General features: G+C 39.4%; 2 protein-coding genes across 6 annotated transcripts in view; both read left to right on the forward strand.

Annotated features, from left to right (window-relative positions):
* Positions 1–9,569, forward strand: part of KLHL5 (kelch like family member 5) — a 76,956-nt gene extending 67,387 nt beyond the window's left edge. For all 5 annotated transcript variants that reach the window (XM_075420705.1, XM_075420704.1, XM_009935514.2 and 2 more), the window contains 4 exons: positions 292–454; positions 4,222–4,434; positions 6,272–6,443; positions 8,546–9,569. In XM_075420705.1, coding sequence (XP_075276820.1) covers positions 292–454; positions 4,222–4,434; positions 6,272–6,443; positions 8,546–8,602 — 605 coding nt within the window. In that variant the 3' untranslated portion in view covers positions 8,603–9,569. The remainder of the gene's footprint in view (positions 1–291; positions 455–4,221; positions 4,435–6,271; positions 6,444–8,545) is intronic.
* A 907-nt stretch (positions 9,570–10,476) lies between these two features.
* WDR19 (WD repeat domain 19) overlaps positions 10,477–26,340 on the forward strand; it is a 50,032-nt gene continuing 34,168 nt past the window's right edge. Inside the window, exons 1-10 of the mRNA XM_075420707.1 lie at positions 10,477–10,507; positions 11,765–11,856; positions 11,941–12,006; positions 15,568–15,693; positions 18,359–18,474; positions 19,060–19,175; positions 20,446–20,526; positions 23,412–23,524; positions 24,731–24,904; positions 26,128–26,198. Coding sequence (XP_075276822.1) covers positions 10,502–10,507; positions 11,765–11,856; positions 11,941–12,006; positions 15,568–15,693; positions 18,359–18,474; positions 19,060–19,175; positions 20,446–20,526; positions 23,412–23,524; positions 24,731–24,904; positions 26,128–26,198 — 961 coding nt within the window. The 5' untranslated portion in view covers positions 10,477–10,501. The remainder of the gene's footprint in view (positions 10,508–11,764; positions 11,857–11,940; positions 12,007–15,567; positions 15,694–18,358; positions 18,475–19,059; positions 19,176–20,445; positions 20,527–23,411; positions 23,525–24,730; positions 24,905–26,127; positions 26,199–26,340) is intronic.

Below are 26,340 nucleotides of genomic sequence, written 5' to 3' on the forward strand. Positions count from 1 at the left end.
TGTAGAGTTCTGTAAAGCCCAAATGCATCTTTTTAAAAGGTTATCTGTGTTACGATCGGTCAAAAAACATTCAGAAATTAAGTTTAGGGGGGTGGAAACTTTTTTTAATGTCAACTGCTTATTGAACGTCTTTTCTCCTTCAGATTATAACCAGCATTGGCTACCAAAAGGAAATTTCTATTTATTTGTTTTAAAATATTTTTTTTTGTGCACACTGGACTGTCACTTGGAAAATGTGATCTTTTTTCCCCTTATCTGGAAGTGACTGTTTTTCATATCCGTTTTTTTAAGGAGTAGCTGTATTGGAAGGTCCCATGTATGCTGTCGGAGGACATGATGGCTGGAGCTACCTGAATACAGTAGAAAGATGGGATCCACAGGCCCGTCAGTGGAACTTTGTAGCTAGTATGTCAACTCCAAGGAGCACTGTTGGTGTAGCAATATTAAATGGAAAGTATGTGAAAGCAACTTCCGTTTTCTATCTCATTATTTTGATGTAATTAGAGGACCATCCTAAATGACTGTTATTTCTCTTTATAGATACCTGTTGATAGCATTAAGAACCAAGTTTCTTCATTCACAGAAAAGATACTGTGTTGGGTCAAGGAAGCTTCCTGACAGCATCACAGTGCCCCTCGGTATTACTTATGAGACACTATCTCTACGGGCAAATAATAGTTACCATCTCCTTAACAGAGGAAAGGAGCAAATGGTTGTTCTCTTTCACTGAGACCCCAGCAATTTCCTCTTACTATGATAGCTTGAACAATCAACTTCCAAAACTACTGTAAAGTCATGGAGGAGAACTCGTGGTATTGCATTAACTCAGAACAGTAAGCTCTGGCAGAATTAATCTAATCTGGAGTGGTATCTGAAATTTCTACAGCTGTTTTTCAGTGAAAAAAAATACCTAATTCCTAATTTAAAGCTTATTCAGACAACTAGGTCATTTTATGTTGCAGTCACAGACAATGGCTGGAAGTGACATCAAGGAGTTCCCTAATCCATTCTGCTACCCCAGAGCTGAATCGATTATATCTAAAACACTCATAGCCAGAGTGATCTTGTGGTTAACCTCCAGCGGTAAAGTTTCTGTAATTTCCCTAAGCAATTTGCTTAACTATTAATACATCTGTGAAGTTCTCCTCATGTCAAGTCTCAAATAATTTTTGCTGATTCATAATATTATTGTTTGTACTATCCAAAGTGAACATGGAGAATGCATCTTTTCTTTGTTATTTTCAACAGCCTTTTGTATTTAAAGACCCATGTCCCCTCAGTATTCTGTCATCAGAAGTGAATAACTCTAGCTCCTTCAGTCTTTATTTGTAGGCCACGATTCCTAGACTCTGAGTGATTTTCATTGTTTTCCTTTGGACTAAGTGTAATTGTTCTATAGCATCCCAGAATACAAGTGGTACTTGAATCAAGCTATTACAAAATAAAGACCAGTTGGAATCACATAATCATAGAATAATTTGGATTGGAAGACACCTTTGGAGTCATCTGATGTTTGACCACCATTATACTGAACATTTTTCTTCTAATATCCAGTTGAAATTTCCCATGTTTCAACTTGTTCTTCCTCCTTTCACCGCATACCTCCTGAGAATGATATGTCTTCTGTATAACCTCCCATTAGGTGGCTGAAGACAGCAGTAAGATGCCTCCTTAGCTGTCTCAAGAATTCTAAAGACTGCACAAAGGCAGCTCTCAGCCTCTTCTCATGTGTTATGTGTCCCTCATCATCTTAGTGACCATCAGCTGGGTTTGCTCCAGTATGGCAAGATCTTTCCTGTACTGAGAGCCCAAAGCTGGACACAGTATCTGGGAACAGTCTTATATGTACCAAATAAAGGGGATCAGCTGTCATTACTTCAAGGGCATACTCCTGACTTCTTGTCTGCTAGGACTTCCAAGTCTGTTTTTGCTAAACTGCCTCCTCTCCTGTCGGCTCCCAGCCTGTGCTGTTGCATGAGAATATGTCATCCCAGGTATAGGACGTTGCATTTGCCTTTGCTGAACTTCACGAGACTCCAGTCAGCCCATTTTTCTGGCCTGTCTAGGTGTCTCTGAATAGTAACAAAGCCCTCCAGTGTATCAGCAAGTCCCCTTAATTTAATCTTATCAGTAAACTTGCTAAGGCTGATTTCCGTTACATCTTTCTGTTAATTAATGAAGACGTTGAGCAGTATCAGCCACGGTATCAGCCTGGGAGGAACAGCCCTAGAAACCAGCTGCCAGCTGGACTTAATACTGCTGATCACAGCCCTTTGAGCCCAGTAGTCCTTCCAGTTTTCCACCAGCCCTGTAGTGGGTTTATCCAAACCATGTTTTGCCAGGGTGGCTACAGGAATACCATAGTAGACAAAGCTAACCTGATTTGCTGAGTAGTATTGTGGTTGTGGCAGAATATTTACATTCTCTTGACCACAAATTTTCTCTTCCTGCTTATATACTGACACATCTGCCTTGAGCTGTTTGAGTATTGTAAGGTAGCAGAAAGCTTTTCACACTTTTTTTTAAGGTTAATCTCCTGCAAAATTAGTACAGCTGAAGTGCACTTGGAAAGGGTCCTGTGAGATCTGGAACAAGTCCAGGAACGAGTGGAAATAAAAGCTCACTGGGTGCAGGAAGGAAGAAAGAACTTGAGCAACCAGCAAGCAGAGTGCCTTGGGCTGCCTTTGAACTGCAGTCTCACATGGCTGTGTTAGGTCTGAAGCTTCCTGCGTGTTCAGCAGATGGCCCCAGTTGTGGTGAAAAGCACCACAATTAGAGCCTCACATTTCTCTATTATTACAGAACATTGCCTACACTCATCATGTAGGCAGCAACACTAGATGTCTATAGTTTAAAAGCTTAAAAGTACGTACAAACTGATTGCACTTCAGCTGAGGGATCAGTAACTCTGCACCTTCTAGTAATATCTATCTGTAACTTGATACTTTGCAGGTAATTTGCTCAAAACCTTCACATAGAGAAATGAATATGTTTTTCTCCATGACCTAAATGTGAAATCACTGCAAAAGTGATCAAAACTCTGTCATGTTTTGAGGGGACGTAAGGTGGGAGACTTCATTTAAATCCTGTGTTGCATAAAGGATTGATTTTTAGTCATGAACTTTTTAGAACTGCAACTTGATTTTTCAATATCCTTCAGTACATTCCTTACCTTAAACAAGTTGTGTTATTAAACATGGGAACTTTCATGGAAATGTACTTTTGTAACAGGTTATTAAAATTATTACTGAGAGCTTACTATGTCAACCGTATTTACAAGATGTTTGTATTTAAGTTTGTTGGTCAGTAGATCTAAAAAAACAAACAGCAGTGTTTCCCAAACTGAGGACATCTTGAATAATGCTTTCGTAGTAACTGTTGTAGATTATTCACACTATCATTGTATATAGTGTCTAATATTCATTCGATTATTTAACCATACTTAGGCTATGCAAGGATTTAATTCATGATATTTTAGGTGGTCTTTCAAACTGGATATTTCTTCTGATGCATTGCTTCCTTTTTAGAATGGCTTCTGAGTTCCTACGTTTCCAAATAATAGTACTGGCCATTTCTGGTTCTAAGCATAGATTGCTCATACACTCTGTGCATAAACTCTTTATCAAGTTTGATTATTTGATTAGTTTTAAAGATTCATCAGTGATGCAGTGCTCCTAAAACAAATCTTTTCCTTCTGTCCTTATTTTCCAAAAAATTGAAATACCAAATGCTAGAAACCTTTTTGTTAGAACTGAGCAAACTGGGCCACCTAGTGGGTGTGAGGGACTGAACGTAGCACTGTCCTTCACAAACTATAGCCCAGGTCCAAAAAAATACTTGGATGCCTAAGGTGAGGCAGGGCAGAGTTGTTGCATGCACAGATCCGCTACTGAATTTGTCCCTCTGACCCTGCTAGAAATGGGCCTTTGTCTGTCAAGTCACATAAGTAATTTTGAAAACGTTAGCTATGCGCATAGATTGGAACATAAATGCTGTGTTAGCATCAATTTTCTGTAAGTTATTGTTACTATGTGTTGATTGTGACAACAGGAGAAGATTGGAGCAGTATCATCTGAGTTTTCTCGACAGAACATTCTACTGAAAGTTGAAAGTGTCCTCCTAAACTTCCCTTTTTAACAAACTTGAAAGTCCTTCATACATCACTGGAAACTTCGTCTTGTTCAGACAATATTTACTTACTTTTTTTTTTTTACTTTGTAGGCTTTATGCAGTTGGTGGTCGAGATGGAAGTTCTTGTCTTAAGTCAGTAGAATGTTTTGATCCTCATACAAACAAATGGACCCTCTGTGCTCAGATGTCCAAAAGAAGAGGTGGTGTAGGTGTAACCACCTGGAATGGGTTCTTGTATGCAATAGGTGGTCACGATGCCCCAGCATCAAACTTAACATCCAGGCTGTCAGACTGTGTAGAAAGGTAATATCCTGATGAAGGCATATCCTGCTAGTAATTCCCATAGTGCTAGTCTATAGAGTGGTTTACGGAAAGAGCTGTTAAGTAGAAACCAAATAAAATAGCTGTGTCATTTTTAGCATAAGCAGGGGAAACTTATGCATAAAAACATACTGTGTAGTCACAATATGATTCAAAATGTTGCCAAGGCAGATTATTTAAAGTGAATTCTCCCTAATGCACTTCATCTAGAATTTTTTTTTCTAGCAGTCTCATTGAATGAATTCTGATTGATTACTAAGAACAACATGGAGTTGAATGCTTTTAAAAATGAAGCAGAACTTCTTTCACATGAGAAGTCTGTATCAGTTCATGTTAAAACTTTTAAAGGAGTTAACAGTCAGGATTTGTGGATCCTTACATCCTATTCTTTCTTGTATCCCCTGATGACACTAGGAAGCTGGCATGTAATGCAGACATTCCAAAGCTGGTATGTCTTTACATAAATTTATTAGTGAATGAATGTATTTCAAATTGCAGAAGCAAGTGTGATCCATAAAATAATTAAAAACAACAATAAATACTTAATAATGCACTGTATTAAGTCTTTGCTGGCATTTCAAGTATTTCTGAAATGCTTTCATTCTCTCCTACCCTGAAATGTAAAACTTCTTTCCTGTTGTCTCCCAGCACTTACAGTGATTCTTCATCACCCATCTTCTCCTTTTACTAAATTTCTTTATGGTGGGAGTTCTGATTTGTCCTCTACCAAAAAAAAAAGAAAAAAAAAACCCACAAAAAAACCCTGCAAAACAAACCAACCACCATCCCAAAACAGAGCTGTAGTTTTCAAACTTACAGTGTCCTAATTGACCCTAAAATACATAATTTGGCCCATACCGCTTAACATACGGAAATTGCACTAAAAAGACCCCAGAAGGGTTTGCAGATAGGAAGCTACATCTTGGCAAATACCAAATTTTTAGAGGCAAACAGATAATTAGAAGCCATAGAGAAAACAATAAGTCCATGCATTTTTCTTCATCAGTATTTTCTGAAACAAAGTTACAGAACACGTCTTCAATAAATAGGAATCATTTTGTAATGCATTTTGTCCTCACTCTTTCAAGTGAGATGAAATTGAGGACCATCAACTTCATGAAAATAGCTCCTTTATAAAACTACCCGTTTCATAAAACCACACTAAGCTTCTGAGTATTTGTTTACCACTTTAGTTTGCAATAAAAGTTGCTTTGCCCAAATAAATACATGGGTTTAAAAATTAATTATAATTTAAATTGAAAAATAAATTCTATATGTAGCTCCCTAGTCACCCTCTTTCACTACATTATACTTTTATTTGCAGTATGTGCTTCAGGCCATATTTTCATGTTATGATTATGCTTGCATGCATTTCTGTCGTACAATGACTAAAGAACTGCAGTTAAAACTGTTGCTTTTCATGCAAATAAATTAAGACTAGTATCTTCCAAACTTGTTTTTACAAGTGTGATCTTAGGATGGTCTCTTAAATATTTTCTTTGTATAGTTCTTTAGAACCCTGCAGAGCTCTGTGATTACATGAGTTCTGCTGTAGGCATCTGTAATCTTAACATTGTCTCTTTCTGTCAGGTTAAAATAACAAAGTAGATGCCTAGCTAGTACTGACTGTGTTACCAGATGACTAAAGAAACATCTTCAAAGAGAGTATTTGGGGGGAAAAGTGCTTTGAATTGAACACCCAAATCTGTGCTGTCCTAATAAGACATATTTTCTAGTACCTTGAGAGTATCAGTTCCAGTGTGTTTTTTCTATTGAATTTTGGCAACAGTTCTAGAGCATAACGGAAATTATCTTTTAGGTATGATCCAAAAACAGATATGTGGACTTCTGTGGCCTCTATGAGCATTAGCAGAGATGCAGTGGGAGTATGTCTTCTTGGTGACAAGTTGTATGCTGTTGGAGGATATGATGGTCAAACATACCTTAATACAGTGGAGTCTTATGATCCCCAGACAAATGAATGGACACAGGTATAGTTTCTGATCAGACCACACACTACTATTTATCTTGTTATTTCGAGTGGGCCTCTTTTTACAAGGAGAATTCACATACTCCTTCTCTGAGAAGTGCTTTCTTACTAGTCTGTTGTAAGTCTCTCTTTTCTTTGTCTACCATTTCAAGATGATTCATCTTGAACAGACAGTTGTTAACTTATAATAAACTGCCCTCCTTTCCGTGGCAGGAGTAGAGCTATTTTCTTTGACAATTTCAGCCAGCCTTAATGAAATGTATTGACATATCCCCAAACTGTGATAAAGAGTTCTTTTTACATGACTTCTATTCTGAAGATAAATGATAAATGTAGATTAGTTTTAGCTCTAATGTGTCTCTCAGCAAGTTCAATAATTTCTTCAAGATTTTGGTCATCTTTTCATAAATAATCCCTTCCTGATACAGTGTGTACAACTTCGAGGAAGTCTTTTCCTACTTCTTGTCACTTCTTGTCACACAGTTCAAAAAAATAATAATCTTCAATTAATGATCAGAAACCATTACTGTCAGTTCAAAGCTTAGTTATTTTTACTTTATTATAGCTCCAGGAACGTGCCTGTCTGTGGGAAGAGCACACACCAGGACAACCTGGGCAGGCTGTCCTTTGATATGTGCTGCTATTGGAGATACCCTAAAGCATCTGCATCCACAGAAGGCTGGCAGATACATCACAGAATCTATGGGAGACCAAGGCCCTTCAGGAGTCCAGCTGGCCAGGATGAATGTCCAAGGTCATCTAGAATAGCATGAGGCACCAATATTTAGGCAGCTGAATTCTGACCTCCTGAATACACTATCCCAGGAATAGCCCCAAATTGCTAATTCCAAAAGAGAGATGAACTGCTCTCTATCAAAATCTTTGTAACACATGAAAACTGAGCTGTCCATTTCACCCCACTTCATACTGCTGCGAGATCTTAAAACTTAAGTCATCTAGGAGGCTCGTCAGAGCTTGGGGCCTTCAGTGGTAGTACTGGTAATGATAACCCATGGCATTATTTGTCCTGCTAAAGAGAAAAAAAAACAACAGTATACCAGAGGAGAGAGACAGTGCTTCTCACCACTGTATCTAAATGAATCCTGCGTGGTGTCTAGGTGGTGAGCATCTGTATGTACCTTTGTATGTACCTTAGCCTTGACCCTCTATATCTCACTGAATCCTGTGATACCAGTATACAGCACAGTTTTGAACCCTTCCTAAAGGGATTTGGAAGTGTCTGTGTACCTTCCTTCTCTCTTGTTATGTCAGCAGTCTGCCACCACTTCATCTACACACAACTCAAAAGAGGGTAGTGGAATGTTCCCAGCTGAAGTTTGTCAGAGCCACAGACAGTTCAGGATAAGTCTGTTGTTCTTGGGGAAAAAAAGAACTAGGGGAGCTGGCATTAACACACTTTTTTGCCTTCGGGATAATCTCTGTAGCACTTAGTGTGCTATTCGCACACACTCCCAACAGTATGAAGTTTAAAAGAGGAAGCTAGGGTACATGTTAGAAACTACCTTCCTCTTCTGAAGTCCAACAGAATCTCAGCAGAAAAGGGTCTTGCCAGAAGCAGCTTCTGTTTACAGAAAAAGAATAAAGACTAGGAGATTATTCTGATTTCAAGAACTCTTAACAGGATTTTATCAAATATTCAAATACAAAGGAGAAGTTGCCCCAGTCATGTTTGGCATTTTCTGCTTGACAGAAAAATGTATATTCTTTTGCCAACAATTGCTCAGTTGTCAGACTGCCTAGCTGAGGTGTCCAGTTTGTACCATAACAAAGGATTTTTTTCCTGTAATACCAAGTAATTGAAATTATAACTAAGAATTGTTTCATATTCTTGGAGTTTGCTATTACTTCCAAAGTGCTTCACAATATCATATAGAATATCTTCACCTTTTCTATGGGTTTTTATCTAAGTTTTGGACCAATTTGCTATTTTTTTTAAGTTACATTAATAGAGTGTGGGTGATACCGCCACTCTGCTGCAGCTGTACAACTATTACAAGCATTAACTAAAAACTGCCAGTTTTAGGGAAAAAAACACTTAAAGCTGACTGCATTTATCTCACGGATTTTTTTTTTTCCTTATAGGTTGCACCATTGTGCTTAGGAAGAGCTGGAGCATGTGTTGTGACTGTAAAACTGTAAATTATTCTCTCTATGAAGGTGACATTGTGCTCCGTAGACTCAGACGGTTTCTTTTTTCCTCAACAAACTACCAGTGCACCAGTAAACACGAGGTGCAGGATATCTACCACAGCAAAGTGTTTGGTCTCAAGCCAACGTGTACATGTTGTTCTTACGGACCAATATTAAGCACTTTTTATCAAATCATCTTTGTTACCAATATGTTACAAGAATTTGGTTTGTAAGAAAATAGGCGGCAATCAGCCAGTTGCCAGCAGAGGACTTCTGTTTGGGAAGTGCTAAGAAATGAGTGAACTCATGAGTGAACTCACCATAATAATCAAGTGTTACAGATCCAGGGCCTTGATCCCCCAACACGCAGAGGAATGATGGATATACTTCCACTGACAGAACTGAGTCCATCTCTGGGTGAAACGAGTTACAGGATTGGACCCCATATATTTAATTGGCCTGTAATAAACATGTTTTGCTATAGGTATCTGAGTTATTACAATGCAGGCTGACAAATCAATGCAAACCATTGTAAATGGCAGGCGTAATGTCTGCCTTGGAAATGAAGTTGTGTATTTGGTGAATCTTTTGCACTTTCATCATCATTCCTAGTTTAAAAAACTTTTTATTTAACCAAAGCTTTATTTTAAATATTGTCTTATTATGCTAACAGAAATCTGCTATTTAATAATTTCTGCCGGAGATTTTTGACATCCAGTGTACTTTTTGGATTTTTAAAGTTTTTACATGAGATGTAGAACATCATACCTTTTTCTCTACTTTGGTTCTTATATTTACATTGCTATTTTTAAGGAAAAATCTATAAGTGGGAGTTATTGGAAGAGTTCTGAAGTGTAATTAAAAGTTAACCAATCTAAGTATAATATTTGCACTTTGGAATTTTCGAAGCATTCCATTACATCTGGACTAATTACATTTTACATGAGGCTTTGCACTAATTTGAGAAATAAAATTTTATAAGATGAAATTAAACAATTGTCTGTCTTTCCAGTAAGGTTACTTCAAAATGTAATGGGCCCAGTCCTGCAAGGTGCTTAACTGGCACCGCTCGAGGATGTTCAGCATCTTACCGGAGAGTTGTGTGTGCCACAGACAACAGAGAGTTGACAGAATGATGTCAAAGGAGTTCCCTTATTGAACAGTTACCTATTTTTTTTTCAGAGACTTTATGATTTGCCTTTTTTGAGCCCTGTGCTGTTACACAGAATTCTTTTGAGCAGTCTGAATGTTCTCTAAGCCTTTTTGTATTTGCCTTTCTGTGCCTTGTTCCATGTTTCCGGAACGGTAGGGCGTGCGTTGGAGAGGCGAAGCGGGAAGTTGCGAGCTCTTTCAATGTTTCCCAGAACTTTGAAGCATCTGATACCCAAAGTCCTTGTACATTTGTAATGTTAAATGTGTTCACGCTCTCAGTGAACTATTTATTGTTTTAAAAGAAATTACTAGGCAGTGGAACCCTGCGGTGACACCCGCGCTGTTTGCCATCGAATGCAGCTGAACCGAACTGAATGCGGCATTGCTGGGTTGGCGCCTTTTTTCTCTGGCTCACACAGCCCGGTTTGTGCTCCTCCGTGCGCGATGTAGCAGGTCTCAGTAAGAAACCGGGTTTTTACTGCGCCCGCTGTTGGAATTCTGGGATGGAAAAACTCCCTTTCCCCTCAGGGCTTCAAACACAACCGAGGACGGTGGCACGCGCCCCCCCTGCCAGCCCCAGCGCCTCGGGCGCGCCTCTCCATTGGCTGCGGGGCGCGACCACGCCCCCCCAGCATTGATGGCTCCGGCCTTCCTGCGCCTGCTCGGTCTCCGGGGTGACAGCGACGCCGTGGGCGGGCGGGGTCTGGCGGGCGGGGTCTGGCTGGCGGGTCGGCGCATGCGCAGCGGGTGGGCGCGATGAAGGTGAGTGTGTTCGGCCGCTCGGGGGGCCGCCGGGGAGGCGCGGTTACCGCGCCGTCCGGGTCCAGGGCGACGAGCGGGGCCCGCCGCGGGCGGGCGGTGCTTGAGGCCGGGTGAGGGAGGGGCTCGTGCCGGCCTCCAGCGAGCGGGAGCCGGGCTCTGCGGGCGGGGCCGCCTCAGGGGAGCCGAGGCCGCGGGAGGGTCCGCCGCCGCCCCGGGAACGGCTCCCGCCGGCGGGTCGCTGCGCCTGTGCCCTGGCCCCGGCAGCGGGGAGGGTGCGAGAAACCCTCCCCGGGCAGCGGTTAAGCGGTCGGGCCAGAAGGGAGGGTTCCTGCTCAAACCCCCTAGCGGGGTTCATTTTACGAGGAGAGCATGAAGGCCTGGAGCTTGCCTGCACTCCCGTGATAGTTTTCTTTATTGTTGGTTTGCTATTAGATTTTTTTTCAAAATCAGAGGTAATTGTCAAACGTTCTTTGTGCTTGTGGCCTGCGGTGCTCATATTCTTTTTGTGGGTAAAACGCAAATTCAGTGTGAAGAATACCTCAGTTGACCTTCACCCAAAAAAAGGGAAGGGGGCCCTTTGGCAAAGACTTGGGTACTTGGACTCCACGTGCTGGTGTTTCTCTGATGGCATGGGAGGGAAAAAGTCATGACAGCGAGCTGTGAAGCAAAGTCGTGGCCTTGATCTTACGCCCAAGCTGTAGAAAAATTTGTGCAAGTGGTGTGCAAAGAAAAGGACTTTGAGAAACTTAGTTGTAATCTTTTTAGGGTTGAGTAACTTTGAGGTCCTAGCTTTTAAGACCCAACAGTTCGGAGAGGACAGTATAGTTCCGTATCTGTAAAAGCATAGATGTTGAGCCTGCTGTGTTTTACACGCTAAGGACACTTTCTGGTCTAAGACTTTTCCATGAATCGTAGAGATCTCAACATGCTGGTCTTTGGACGTGAAGGGGAGAGTCTCATGGAGGTTTTTTATTCCAGTAACTTTGTAAGAGGAAAAAAAAAATAGTTGTGATAGAGTTGCAGTAGTTCTCAGTGCAGACACGCAGCACCAGAGATTTCCATTTTTTCAGCACAAACCATAAGATTTTTCTCTGGAATTTCAGTGCTTTGGTGTATTAGAATCACATGGAAGTGGTGTTTGAGGGGGTTTTTTTGCCTACACAGTACTCACAGTTGCTAACATGTTAGGAAGTTGTTCATTGCTATATGCTTAGGATTTTAAGATCTGTAATTTCCCACTTTTTTTTTATCTCACAGCAAGTATTCAGTCTATTAGAAAAAGCTTGGTCTGGTTCCCCTGTGCAGTTTGCTTGGCAGAAAACTTTGGGAAATTTCCTTGCTGTAACAGGGTAAGATTACAAATATTTATTGCGTTTGTCCATGGAAGTCACTGATGAAGGAAGGGAATTATTCTGTATGTTAATCTTTTTTAGAGGTGATCGTGCAGTGAAAATTTTTGATCGTCATGGTCAGAAGAAAAATGAAATCAACTTACCAGGGTAGGTACTAAGATGGGTTTAAATTATTTTCTTTGTTGTTTTCTTTAAAAATGCCTCTTTTCTGGTGAGGTACTTATGCAATGTGAGAACTTTGTAGGAAGACGTGCTACCTCTGGTGAGCATACCTGGAAAAGAAGATGAACTGATGAGCGTGTACGGAATCTGAGACAGTGAAAGCTGAGCTCATAGGAAGCTATCAAGGATAGTCAGAAAAATATATTCCCCTACCCAAACCACTCCTTATTAGTAATAAACTCAATCTACTTCATTAAAATGTTAGAAAAAGATCTGTCATATTAAGAAAGAACATAATGAGGTTGTATGCAATATATCAGCATCATGCTGATTGTGACAGCATTCTTGCTACTGTCAGTTTTCTCGTAATTTGTTATTATAGCCTTACTGAGGAAAGATATCCTTTTGCTTTAGTGCTTTTGCTTGTGTCACTGGCATGATGTGTACATTGGCATTGTTACTTTAGATCGAGAGTGTACTTCTAAAGTGAATCTCACTGTTTTTCCTGCTTATCACACTTTGGTTCACATCAGAGAGTGGAATTGAAGTGTATGAACTGGAATCCTTTCAGATGAAATTTAAAAAGTGTTGTACTTTGGAATATGCAGTCTAACTGCTAAAAGGCAATCAGTCCATAGGAACAGGCTGGGTATGGCCCAGAGGTGCCAACACTGTGACATCAGGTTGTCATACCATTTTGCTCTAAAAATCTACTTTTATTGGGCACCATTACTACCTGATATAGCAGTAGTTTCATTTGCATACCCCTCATTTCTTTTTAGTATTTTACCTGCTCTTAGCTTAAGTATTCATGCAAATGCCTGATTTTTTAATTTCATTTCTAACAACCCGATTCATTTTAAGGTGGAGCCCTTAGTCAAGGCAAAACACCCACTAGGCTTTAAATATGAAGTCTAACTTTCATTTCTAGAATGTCACTTGCATATCCCTGTATCATGGGTAGATATGAGCCAGAGTCACTTAGCTCCCCAAGAAATCCAGTTTTTGCAGTTTGTGGTAGTTGCCACCTTGCACCACACCAAGAGATGCAATTCTCATTGTCTTTCCCAGACTCGCTTGTATCTTGCTGTCTTGTTTCAAAATCCTGTTCTGGTTAGGTGCCATTCATAACATGAGCTGGCTGTGTCAGTATTTTTTGCTTGGTAGTATTCATGGCCCAGCTCATTCTGCACCGGATTTTGTTCAGTGTATGATAAATGCTCATTCTCTCCAGCAAATTGCCAAAAGTGAGGAAAGCTGCGTGGAATCAGTGGTGGTTCTAGTATTGTGTTCTCACGGCCAGGCAAAGAGGAGAAAAAGCTTATATAGTAACCACATATCCTAAAGGCTTGTTGAAATAATTAACACCTGCTTATGGTAGTTTGAATAGTACTGACTTTTTGAGGTCCACCAGCAAATCTTCTGCCTGGGTTAGGTAGTTCTTTTGAATTCTTATTTCTAACCTTTTGCTGTGATTGAAGAATAAATTCTCTCTAATTATTACTATTAGAATAAAATTCAATTTTTGTGATACACATTTTAAACAGAAACAAGCGTGCCTGTGTCGAGGTTCTCCCCCTCAGGCCAAACTTTGCTTCTTTATTTGTTGGTTAACTGTTAGACCTCTGTTTTACATAAGAATGGAGTTCAGAATGTTAAATATTCTCCACTGTAATAGTTGATGTTACAAGCACCTTCTAACAATTATGTTGATAGAATTTGCTTTATTTACTACTTACCAGTCTGAGTTTTTCCCTATTTGTTTCTTTTTGTCCTTGTTATGCCCACTCTTCATGTTCTGATTGGCTGTTAAATATTCATGGGTGTGTTTTTGGAATAGACCATGCTAATTCGCTAGAATTAACAGCTAAGATTTTAAAAACAAAGATATGAGAAACTGAAGGCTTACTGAATTAGTTTACAGCAATGTGTGTTTCAGTAGGACACTTTTGAAATTGCTTGCGTTAGGAGTTCTTGTTTGAGTGGTAATGAGAGTGAAATTTTTCATAGAGAATCACAGAATCATAGGTTGGAAAAGACCTCTAAGATCATCAAGTCCAACGAGCTGTCCCACACCACCATGCCTACTAAACCATATCCTGAAATGCCACATCCACACGTTTTTTGAACATTTCTAGGGATGGTGACTCACCCACCTCCCTGGGCAGCCTGTTCCAATGCCTGACCACTGTTTCGTTAAAGAAATTTTTCCCAATATCCAATCTAAACCTCCCCTGACACAACTTGAGGCCATTGCCTCTTGTCCTATCTCTAGTTACTTGGGAGAAGAGACCAACACCTGCCTTACTACAACCTCCTTTCAGGTAGTTGTAGAGAGCAATAAGGTCTTCCCCTCAGCCTCCTCTTCTCCAGACTAAACAACTCCAGTTCCTTCAGCCACTCTTCGGAAGACTTGTTCTCTAGACCCCTCACCAGCCTTGTTGCCCTTCTCTGGACACGCTCCAGCAACTTAATGTCTTTCTTGCAGCTAGGGGCCCAGAGCTGAACACCATACTCGAGATGCAGCCTCACCAGTGCTGAGTACAGGGGCACGATCACCTCCCTACTCCTGCTGGCCACACTATTCCTGATACAAGCCAGGATGCCATTGGCCTTCTTGGCCACCTGGGTACACTGCTGGCTGATGTTCAGCCGGCTGTCGACCAGCTACCCCAGGTCCTTTTCTGCCAGGCAGCTTTCAGCCACTCTTCCCTAAGCCTGTAGCGTTGCGTGGGGTTGTTGTGACCCAGGTGCAGGACCTGGCATTTGGCCTTGTTGAACCTCCTACAGTTGGCCTCAGCCCATCAATACAGCCTGTCCAGTTCCCTCTGCAGAGCCTTCCTGTCCTCGAGCAGATCAACACTCCCACCCAGCTTGGTGTCATCTGCAAACTTACTGAGGGAGCACTCAATCCCCTCATCCAGATCTTCGATAAAGATGTTAAGACCGGAAGAGATGCCTTTTTAACCTGAAACTATCAACTTTATCTAGAAAGAAAAGAGTGGTGTCAGGTGGCATAGGTTCTTACTCTGCAGTATATGGTGCTTTAAATATGTGTTGTGAACAACACTGTTTCCAATTCACTGGAGACTTGTGGGCAAGTCTGTTGTCCTCTTCTTTCTGGGAACTATTTGCAAGTAGAGGTTTTTCCTGCTTCTGCAGAGGTTTCTTGTCCAGGTTTGCTATGCTTTTTGAACAGTGAGAAAAATAATCCCAACACTGAATAGCCTGTAACAAAATAGAACCTTACAGGGCATTTTCACTGTCTCTTGAAAATCAAGCTGGCTGTATTTCAAGTACTGGAATATATGTAGCAGTCTCTTTTTTTATGACTTTCCTTTCAGCCTGTCTTTCCGATGAGATTTGGGTAAGGCTGTGGTTGCTGTTAAAGTGTACTTTACAGATAAATCTGCAGTCTGATATGGGTTTGTTAGGGAGGGAAAAAGAAGGACTGGGACTTCAGCTGAATAATTCTGGCTGTTTCTGTACACTTACAAACATTTTAACATTATTAGTGAAAGTCGTCTTTTTTTGTTTTTTCTTCAGCAACTGTGTTGCTATGGACTGGGATAAGGATGGAGATACTTTAGCAATAATCACAGACAAATCTAGTGCCATATTTCTGTGGGATGCAAACACAAACAAAACAAGCCAAGTAGACAGTGGCATGAGGTAAGAAAGTTTTTTGTTTTAAGTGTGTATTTGAAGGCTTGGACCACTGTGTATGGAGGATAAGTTGCAAAGATCATCTTTTTGTTGGAGTTCTCATAGCACATATACTGTTAAACTGATATGCTACAGTTTGTTGCTAAATTATTTTTGGTATGGCTTGCTGGTTTTGAAGTGCATGTTTGTGGGTGGGAGTTTTGGGGTTGATAGAAGTTTTGTTTCTTTTTTGTCAGCAATGCCAAAGTCCCCAGAGAGCTTCTCTTCAATGTTTCCACTTTGTGGTAGCAACAAGGGTGGGTGAATATTTTGTGTATCTGCGCCAGTTACACTTTCTCCAAAGAATTTCACACAAGTAAAAGGGAGCTTAAAAGTAAGGGAAGTGATTTTAGTGGTGCTAGGATTTTTTCCTCTTAAATTTGTGAGGGGACTAAAATGCTATTCACAAAGAAAACTGATTTAGAATGGGAGGCAATATCTAAAGCAATCCTACTCCAAGGTTCAAATCCCTACCTTTCTGAATTTGGCCACAGACTTGAAACTCTCCCAAGGCCTACATAGCAAGCAAGCAATGGGATAACAAGTAAGCTTGTTTTAACAATTAAACTTTTAGCTTCTTTGAATCTATTCCACTAAACTATTGCACTCTACATAAACATGCTGTCTGTAGGAAAGAGTATGGAAACAAATCTTCCCATGTTTGTTAGGGCGCTCACCTGAGCAGAGAACCAGCTAATTTTGGATACTGCTGCTATTTTATTTACTTGAGTTGAGACAAACACTCCTTCTGATTTAACCCTTCATTTCTAAATTTCCTTTGTGTATGTTTTGGGGTTTTTTTGGTGGTTTTGTTTAGGGTTTTAAGTAGTCAAAGATACCAAAATTGGAATGTTTTATCCTTTAAATCGAAAAAAAATTCAGTTCAGCTGGAAAAAATGGGGAGTGGCAGTTATGTTAGTTTCTACAAGTAATTTTTTTCCTAGATTTATGTTGAAAACTCTGTGTCTGGAATATGGAAATACTTCAGATTTCCATTAACATGTCCACTGTGCTTTGTAAAATTCATTTGGAATATTGGATATTTGATTATGGGGTATTTCCACGTGTTACAGCCTGGTATCCTGTATGTGTATGTTTAAACTGAACTTAAACTGTACTGAGACAAAAAATAACTTCTATACAAGTTACTCCTCTCTTGAAAAAATAAAAGAATTGCCACTTAGCACAAAATACAGTGGCCTAACCTATACATGATTTAATGAAGTTATGTTTTGAAGATTGTCGATAGAATGTTAAGTCACATGTTAGAAAATAGTTTCAAAACAAGTAAATGATTGTATATACAAGTAAGAAATTTAAAGTGATCACTTCTTCCTACTGTCTAATTAATTGTATGTAGCATTATGTAGGCATCTTGTTTGGGTATTTGTGGATTACTCGGTTATTTCTTAGTCATTACACTTTTGTCGTTATTTATTAGTTATTACATATTATCAGCAAAATGCTTTTTTAGCACAGATGTTATAATGATGATGGTTTGATAGATCAGTTTTAAACTGTAGCTATTTATATAATCAAAGCCACTTATGAGGATGTGTATACATGTTAGACTGTGTGCAGGAATAGACCAGATTGTACTTCCTTTTCATATTTGAACAAATATGTGGGGGGGGGGGGGGGGGAAGAGTAACTTGCCAGTATGCAAGCGAAAAAGAACATAGAAGGTACTTACAAGAATGGAGTACGTGGTTATTGCAGTTCTTTCATGATCTTTTTAATATCTGAGGTAAATTGCTTAGTGGAGGCAGTCTAGCTAGAACAGTATATATCAATTTAAGTGCCTAATCCTTCTTTTGTCACAGTGCTAGTGCTTAAGAAGAATAAGCATTAAGATATATAAATGGCGTGATAATCGTGCTTTTCTGGTATCGTTCTCTTTTTAAAATAAGAAAAACACAAACAAAACCCCTCACATGCAAACCAAATTATATTGGAGGTCACTTCATGTGTCAATATCTGAAATTTGTTTCAAATAAGCAATAAGCGTGCTTACAGTAATATCTAAAAAGATTGGAGAGGTAGTGATGGAAATAACTGCGCTAATTAAAAAATCTGATTAAAATTATTTTGCTTAAGAGGCTTTTTTTATTTTAAATGTGATGTATAGTATTTATCTGTGTACCTGTAAGTATACACCAAAACAGGCCTTAAGCTGAAACTTAAAATGTCTGTTTCTAACTTTGTTATTACATTGACTAGAACTAGACCTATTCACTTGGAGCTGGCTGAATACATAGGATTATTGAACTACAAAAAACAGTGCAGAAAGTGCAAAATTTTACGTACTTTCATGGTATCTTTGGGTATATTTTAAAGGGACATATTTGGCCAAATTACGCATGATTCTATCAAAGACTGTTGAAGTTTGCAGACACATTTCCATTTGTACAAGTCTTATTACATTACCTCATACAACTTTTTATTACTTTCACTTTTTCTTGCACACTTAAATAATTCTGATGCTTGTTGTAGAGAGCATTTGCTGAATTTAAAAATTCTGCTTGGTCTGTGTGATTTTGTAGAACTTCAAAAAACAAATATGCAAAATGTTTTTAGAAGTAAGCACAAGAAAGGAATCTACTATACAAAGTAAAGTTTTTCTTTATTTTAGGGATGCAATGTCTTTCTTACTATGGTCTCGAGTTGGAACTTTACTTGCTGTTGGAACAACGAAGGGAAACTTACTTATATATAACCGTCAGACTTCTCGCAAGATTCCTGTTCTTGGTATGCATTGACTTGAAACTAAGCTTGCGCATGTGAAAGTAGAAGTTTGCAAATATTTAGATTCCTTTTTAGTTCTGTAGATGAACACACAAGTCAAAAATGTGCCCGTACTCAAGTTGCACCTTCTGTTTTGTGGTATTTACCAGAGTATTTTTAGAGTATAGTAAGCTAAAAGTATATATACACATACCTGATAAGTGCCTCATGGGAAACTTGTGTTACCTTTCTTGCAAAGGATTTGTGTGGTTGTTCTTGTTGCGAAGTTACTTTTTCTTACCTGCTTAGAGTACCCCTGGGCAGAAAGGTTAAGGATATAGCACAGTCCCCAGAAATTTGATGCGGAGAAATGGAAGAACAGGGGCTGTCCAAGTTTCTATAAGGCCAAAAATCTTCCATCTGGGGGCAGAAGATTACAAAAAAAAAAAAAAAAAATCAAAACCCAACACTCTTAAAATTGTAATTGTTCTGATAAGTTGTTTTGCATTCTGACAATCGGTGTTTGAGAGGCCAAATAGAGCATATTGCCATCCCAGATTTTTTTGTGGTTATGTTCATTTATGTTGTAGATGTTTCTTTCTTTTTCAGGTAAGCACACTAAGCGGATTACTTGTGGTTGTTGGAGTACTGAAAACCTTCTGGCTCTAGGTGGTGAAGACAAAATGATTACTATAAGCAATCAGGAAGGGGATACTATAAGACAGGTAGTATTTATAACCCCCATTTGATTTTAAGACATACATTAATACTCCTGGTTCTCGAGAAAGCTGGGACCTGTGCAAGCTTATGCCTTTTCAATCCTGCTGCTTTAAGGACAAGGAGCCTTTGGGAAACCTCATGTAGGATGAGGGCGTATCTAAACATCTGAGCCTTTGTGTTATGCAGTGTGGTTTATGGTATTAGAGTCTCTGCAGTTCTGCTGTGGTCCTGCCTAAACATGCTTCGCCCATCCTTGATCCTGTTCTGTATCTGTTACAAGAGGATCCTATGAGTGCAGTCTTAGGTTGACTTCCTCCGTAGCAGCCCAGGACAGCTCTCATGTGACTCTCTGTAAGGTCTTTAGGAAGTACTTTTAGTGCTGGTTTTGCTTTATATGGGTTAAACAAAGATCTTGCCTCTGATGTGCAAGGATTACTGCTAGGCTAGACCTCCATTGAATTGCTGAGAGGCTGATTCCAGTGCTTCCTCCAAGTACACTCGGCTTGTCTAGTCAAACATTCCGTTTGTTTACATATATCACAGACCTTCCGAGCAATGATAGTTGCTGCACAATGTGCACATTTTAACTTCAATGAAAAGTGTTTCACTCAAGATTTTCGGAGATCAAGTCTTTCATAGTTCATTTCATGTGCTTCCATGTTTATGTCTGAAGATCACAATTGGAGAAGAATACCCTAGTAAACTTATTTGGGTACATCTGTGCTTTAAGCTAGCTGGCTTAGGTAGTAGAAGCAGTGTAACTGAGACAGCAGAGACCTAAGCAGGGCTTGCTTATGAGGTTTTCTAACCTTATAGTGACTACAAAAGCAACTAAATTGCTGTCACTAGCTAAACCAGATCAGGTATGTCCATATATAAGTGCGTGGTAAATATTTAACCTGTATGCCTTATTCCTAGTCTTCCTTCTTTGAATTTGCATTGGAGTGACCTTGTTTGTACGGCTCAGTTAGTACTGTCTGTATAATATCATCTTGCAAGTCTTTTTCCTCATACGCCTTTTTCCTTCTCTATTTGGATTTGTATTTCTAACTCTTTCCTAGATATTTTTTCAGTGATAACGTAACGTGTCAGTGTGATCTGAACTGAGGTCATGTTTTCTCCAACTTTTTTCTTAGCTTTGGTACTAAACACAATGACAACTCTATCTGTCTATCCTTAACACTAATATGTACAGGGCAGGAACAATGCAATTATTTATCGCCAGTATTTGCTACATTAACTGTTGATTTCTCAATCTGAACTTCTTTGTTGCAGACCTCAGTGAGCTCGGATCCCAGTGATATGCAGTTCTCAGTTATGAAGACTGATGAAAGAGTATCAACCAGGGAAAGCACAGTAAGAAGTCAATGCAAAAAGTGTTAATCTGATGTTTCATGGTTTCTGCTGGCAACCAGGATGGGCCAGGAAGCAATTTGTTCTTCCTTAACTTAAAATTTGGTGTTGAAGATTTTTTTTTCTTTCCTTTCTTTCTCAAAACTTTCATATAAGGTAAAGCCATACCCCTTTGTTCATGAAAGATGTGTTCGTGAAAAGTGCAGTGGTTAGCAATATGACAGATAACAGCAGTTTTGCAGTGGCACTTAACATAATAGATGGAGGTGTGTGCAGGGACTTAAATACATAGAATATAAATATAGAACAGTATATGCAACGTGGCAGATGGAAATGGAGCAGGATTGTCAAAATTGCAGAGATGCTGCCTTTCATAGGGCAGATATTCAACTGTCAGTTTTGGGAACAGATCACTGCTCTATTTCATCTTTTCTGTATTCGTGTTATGCAAACCTTAGTATCAATGAGACTGAAAGCCCCAGTGTCAGTCTTCTGGTGTGAGCATTATCCTGTCTCTGTCTAAATGGCTTCAGTTTCATTGTCTTCATCGTCTTTCTTGAATGAATCAAAGCCATCAGATCGGTCAATGGTGAAGTACAGAAAAATGGGGTAATGATAACTATTAGCAGAGCATATTATTAAATGATCAGCAATGAAATACCAAGACAAGACATACAAAATCCATGGATAGAAGGGTGACACTGTGTTAAAATTTGTCCAGATCGATACACTTACACAACATAATTAAATTCAGTCAGATTTAATCAGTTAATTAAATTTAATAATTGAAGTTCAACAAGGTCAAGTGTGGGGTCCTGCACCTGGGGTGGAACAACCCCATGCACCAGTACAGGCCATGGACTGATCTGCTAGAGAGCAGCTCTGTGGAGAGGGACTTGGGAGTGCTGGTGAACAAGGAGTTTACCATGAGCCAGCACTGTGCCCTGGTTGCCAAGAAGGCCAGTGGTGTCCTGGGATGCATTAAAAAGAGTGTGGCCAGCAGGGCGCGGGAGGTTCTCCTCCCCCTCTACTCTGCCCTAGTGAGGCCCCATCTGGAGTACTGTGTCCAGTTCTGGGCTCCCCACTTCAAGAAAGATGAGGAGCTACTGGAGAGAGTCCAGCGGAGGGCTACAGGGATGATGAGGGGACTGGAGCATCTCTCCTGTGAGGAAAGGCTGAGGGAGCTGGGCTTGTTTAGCCTGAAGAAGAGAAGGCTGAGAGGGGACCTTATAAATGCCTATAAATGTCTAAAGGGTGGGTGTCAGGAGGATGGGACCAGACTCTTTTCAGTGGTGCCCAGCAGCAACACAAGGGGCAACGGACACAAACTGAGGCACAGGAAGTTCCGTCTGAACATGAGGAAGAACTTATTCCCTCTGAGGGTGACGGAGCCCTGGAACAGGCTGCCCAGGGAGGTTGTGGAGTCTCCTTCTCTGGAGATATTCCGGACCCGCCTGGACACTGTCCTGTGCAGCCTGCTCTAGGTGACCCTGCTTTAGCAGGGGAGTTGGACTAGATGATCCCCAGAGGTCCCTTCCAATACCTAACATTCTGTGATTCTGTGAGTGTAGGTGTCACCAAAGAGTTTTTCCCCATGTTTATCTTGACAGGAACCTGTAGGAGTTATTTGCCTCTCTGCATGGATTGAAATGTTTTCTGCTTCCTAGGGAAATTTAATTAGTAGATATTTTGAAAATGCAGGAACTGAGGGCTTCAGCTTTGATTTCTATTGCTGCTTCCTGGAGCATGTGGTAGCCTAGGCTTTGCAGGTTTTTTTTATTACAGCTCTCAAGTTTGCTGTAAAATGTTAGGGAACATTCTGTGATTGTGTAGTTCTTGGTGTTTGTGCTTGAATGGTCTGTCAGCAACTCTAAACCACGTAGTATTTATTGTCTAGGTGTCTGGTGTTGGGGGTGGGGCTTGGCTTGATAAAGATCACTGCCAGGCTGTTAGTTATGACAGCAGAAAAAAAAATCCAAACCTTCAAGTTGTATCAAAATAAGTAGTACTGGAGTTAACATCTTGCCCTGCAACATAAAATAATTTCTGTAATTTCTTAGAAGAGTTTAAGAAATAGTATTTCTTAAATGCTTCATCAGTAAGCTGCATTGGAATTATGGAATTATAAGCAAACTGTTTTAAAAGGCAGAAAACATACTTTTTATATACGGGGTAACTTTAGGAATTGTAGGTCAGAATTTGGGTTTGTAATTCTTAGGTCAACATATGTTTCTTTTTCTCACTTTGAAAATACCAGCTTTGTATTTCATTCTTCCAGCTCTTATTTTAGGAATAAGCCATTGTCTCCTTTTTACACAAGAGAGCTGGAACAGAAGGTAATGTAAACTTGTTAATAGCCCTTCAAAGTATCTTTGTCAAAGAACAAGGTGAAACAAGCTGGTCCTCCTTGCTTTTTCTGAAATGAGTGGTTTACTGTTGCCTCACAATAACACACAGTCTAGTAGCAAAATTAATCTTTAAAACACCACCAAAGTTCAACCTGTCTTCCGCTATGAAGTCCAGCATCTCTATGAGCTTCATCAAATAAAATGTACTCACCTAGACTGGTATCAAACTGTAAATATTGCATGTTTAATACACGCTGAACAGACTGTTTCTTTTGGAATTGTTTTCCTGGCTTTGAAATCTCAGAAAGTCACTTGAGATAGCAGTGTTGTGATAGTCTTCCCTTCAACCTCCCAGATAAAAATTCTGTGGATCAAAAAACACTTCATAGCTCAAGTGAGAGTAGTCCAACAGGGTTAACTCCATGTGATCTGCTGCCTTATTTGAAGTCCTAAATCTCATCTTTTAGTGAAGATGTAGGGCCCTATTTTAAAGTGATGCCATTCTTAATAAAGTTAATTTTTCTTTTCGTTCATTGGCAGGTGAGTGTAGTGGTCGGCAAGAAGACTCTCTTTCTTTTTAATTTGAATGATCCTGATAACCCGATTGATCTGAAATTTCAGCAGCCTTATGGCAGTATTGTAACTTACAGATGGTGAGCAGAACTTTCCTAGTGTTAAGCTGAAGATTTTCCCAGTAGTTCTGATAAATGCTGGAAATTAAATCATATATCCCTTGCTTACACTGGATTTTTCTTGGATGTATTGTAGCCTTTTTAATAATTCTTTTCCAAATGCAAAGAAGTCTACATTTTGTAATTGTTTTACTTGGCAATTCAATGGCTACAAAAGCAATATTTTCAAATATAATTGCTGATGGTATGCTCAGCTTTAGAACACTAATACTGTTGCTGTCCTGACAGTAGATTAAACTGAGGGTTTTATAGGTTGTTTTCTGTTTGGATGAGTAATTGATGAAAGAGCTAGGGGTGGAGTTTTATCCTACAGCTAGTTTGTTGGTGTACAAAGTTCTGCAAAGTTCTTGTAGCCTCACTGCTGTGTAATCCAATTGGTAACGTTCCTTTCAAGAAATCCCAGACTGAAAGTTTCAACTTTACCCAAAAAGTAGCTGTACTGTTTCTATACCTTTGACTCATGACACCGTGTCTTTTAATGCCTGTTCAGTCAACATGGAATTGACATTTATCCCTTTACACTACAACTGTGTAAGAGAACCTGTAGCTATATGCTTCTTAATTTATGGCCATGTGTCTAACAAGGCATACCTGAGCTGTTTCCCTTGCAACTAAGCTGATGAGATACTGTTTGAATTCATCCTTACATGCTGTAACTATTTCTGCCTTAACCTTATTATTGTACTTTACCCTCTGAAAAGTAAACAGACTATCTAGTCACTTGGTACTTCCACTGTGTTTGCAGTAGCATGCTTTAAGGCCACAATGGCTGGCATTATTATTTTTAGCATAGCTTTGATGAGACCAAGGCAGCTAGAACCTTGAAATGGAAGTTCCCATCTTCTGGCATACTTATTCCAATGAAGATATCAGAAGTCTTTCTCCTGGCATCACTGCCACGTATGCAGCTTGCTGAAAGTAAAGTGGCATTATAGAACATAGAAGAAAGAATAAAGATGACTTATGAGTGAACTCTGGGCACAAACATGGTTTTGTCCTTTAAGAATCTTTGGTTGTTTTTCCCTTAATCTATTTTATACTATATTTTTCTACATTATATATATAAATTCCCTATTTTTCCTGTTAAAGGGAGGCATAGTTTGAAAGAGAATGTACTTTGCATGTTGCATAAATGGGTCTCTTAATTGTTGTTTTTTCTTGTAACAGGTATGGTGATGGCTACATTATGATAGGTTTCTCACGAGGGTGCTTTGTAGTCATTTCTACGCACATTCGTGAGATAGGTCAAGAAATCTTTCAAGCTCATAATCATAAGGATAATCTGAGCAGCATTGCTGTATCACAGTCGTTAAACAAAGCTGCATCGTGTGGAGACAGTTGGTAAGTGGTAGTTTTATACATAAAGAATGGAATTCATCTTGCCTAACTGTAGCCGTTAGGCATTAAAGCTAGGCTCCTTAAGGCTCCAAGGCCCCCTAAGATGTCAATGCAGAGAAAGTGATGCAAATTGCTCTGTGGAACTGCCTCTCTGCTGAAATTAGGAGAAACTAATGGTCACCAAAATCTCTGCAATTGTAATTAACTTTATTGTAATTAATTGTAAACAAAAATATTAATTAAACTTTAGATTATTTCTTTTGATTCTTTTTTTTACTACTATGTTACATGGCTACAAAAATGTCCAAATTTCTTTACGATGGTTTATTAATTGGACATAAACATCTGCTTAGCAATAGAACAATTCATTTAAAGCTGTACTGAGTGTGCGGATACCCTGATATCCTTCTCTCTGGTGTTTGATCTTACCTGCAATCTAGAAAAAAGTATAAATGTGTAAGCAACTAAGGAAAAAAATGGTTAAAAATACTGGAGTTTTTCCAAAATATGTTGTGCATATGATAGAATATCTCCTTTAGCTCCTTGTCTGCTACTCCCTGGCTCTGTGATACCTGAATTCTTCAGCGAAAAAGCAGCTGAGTGACGGTAGGAGTCAGACCATTCTGTCTGTCCTCAGTTCTGTGTATGACCTTAACAGACTGCTGATTTATGATACTTGCACATTAAGAGTGGTAGAACTATGAGCAAAACCCGGTGCAGCTTCAAGCATTTCAGCTACTGTGCAATAAATGTTATTTCTTTAAGGGGTTCTTTAGCATATATTGAGTAACATGACAGCAAAAGTACACTCTCTGTCCCTTTTTATGTGAAGCAGGATTGAAAGCTCGTTTTTTGCATTTGTGTTTCAACCAGTGTTTGTCCATCAGGAATGTGTTTTTAACCTAACGTGTATTGTAACAGGTCACAAGGGAATAATAACGTGTGTTTCCCACTGCTGAGTTGTTTCAAATTGGATTTGTGCCTTTTCCTCAACTTTTAGTTCTCTAAGCAATTCTTATTGTACAGTGATAGTGATATACTATTTAGAGTGACAGGTAGCAATGAGTGTGTGTGTGTGTGTGTGTTGCTCTTTAGGAAACGGAAGGCATTTTGCATTTGCACTCTATTTTTTGCTTCATTAGGCTGCCTTGATTGGATTGGGTTTCTTCCAGTTTATGATGACTGAGGTTTTTATTAGTGATAATGACTGTTTGTTTTTGTTTTAGCATTAAAATCCATGATCTGTCAGACCTGAGAGAAATGTATGCCATAATAAATTTGGATGATGAAAACAAAGGTATGTTAACAGTCTCCATGAGGATGGAAATTTTTGGAAATTAAGTAAAACAGAACTTTGATGGTGACTCTGTTTACATGAGTGAAAGTACTGCTGGAACAACTGTGTAAATATAGAATTTATCCTAAATTCCTTCTTTCCC

Source organism: Opisthocomus hoazin, chromosome 5 (genome assembly GCF_030867145.1).
Source record: "Opisthocomus hoazin isolate bOpiHoa1 chromosome 5, bOpiHoa1.hap1, whole genome shotgun sequence".
Classification (NCBI taxonomy): domain Eukaryota; kingdom Metazoa; phylum Chordata; class Aves; order Opisthocomiformes; family Opisthocomidae; genus Opisthocomus; species Opisthocomus hoazin.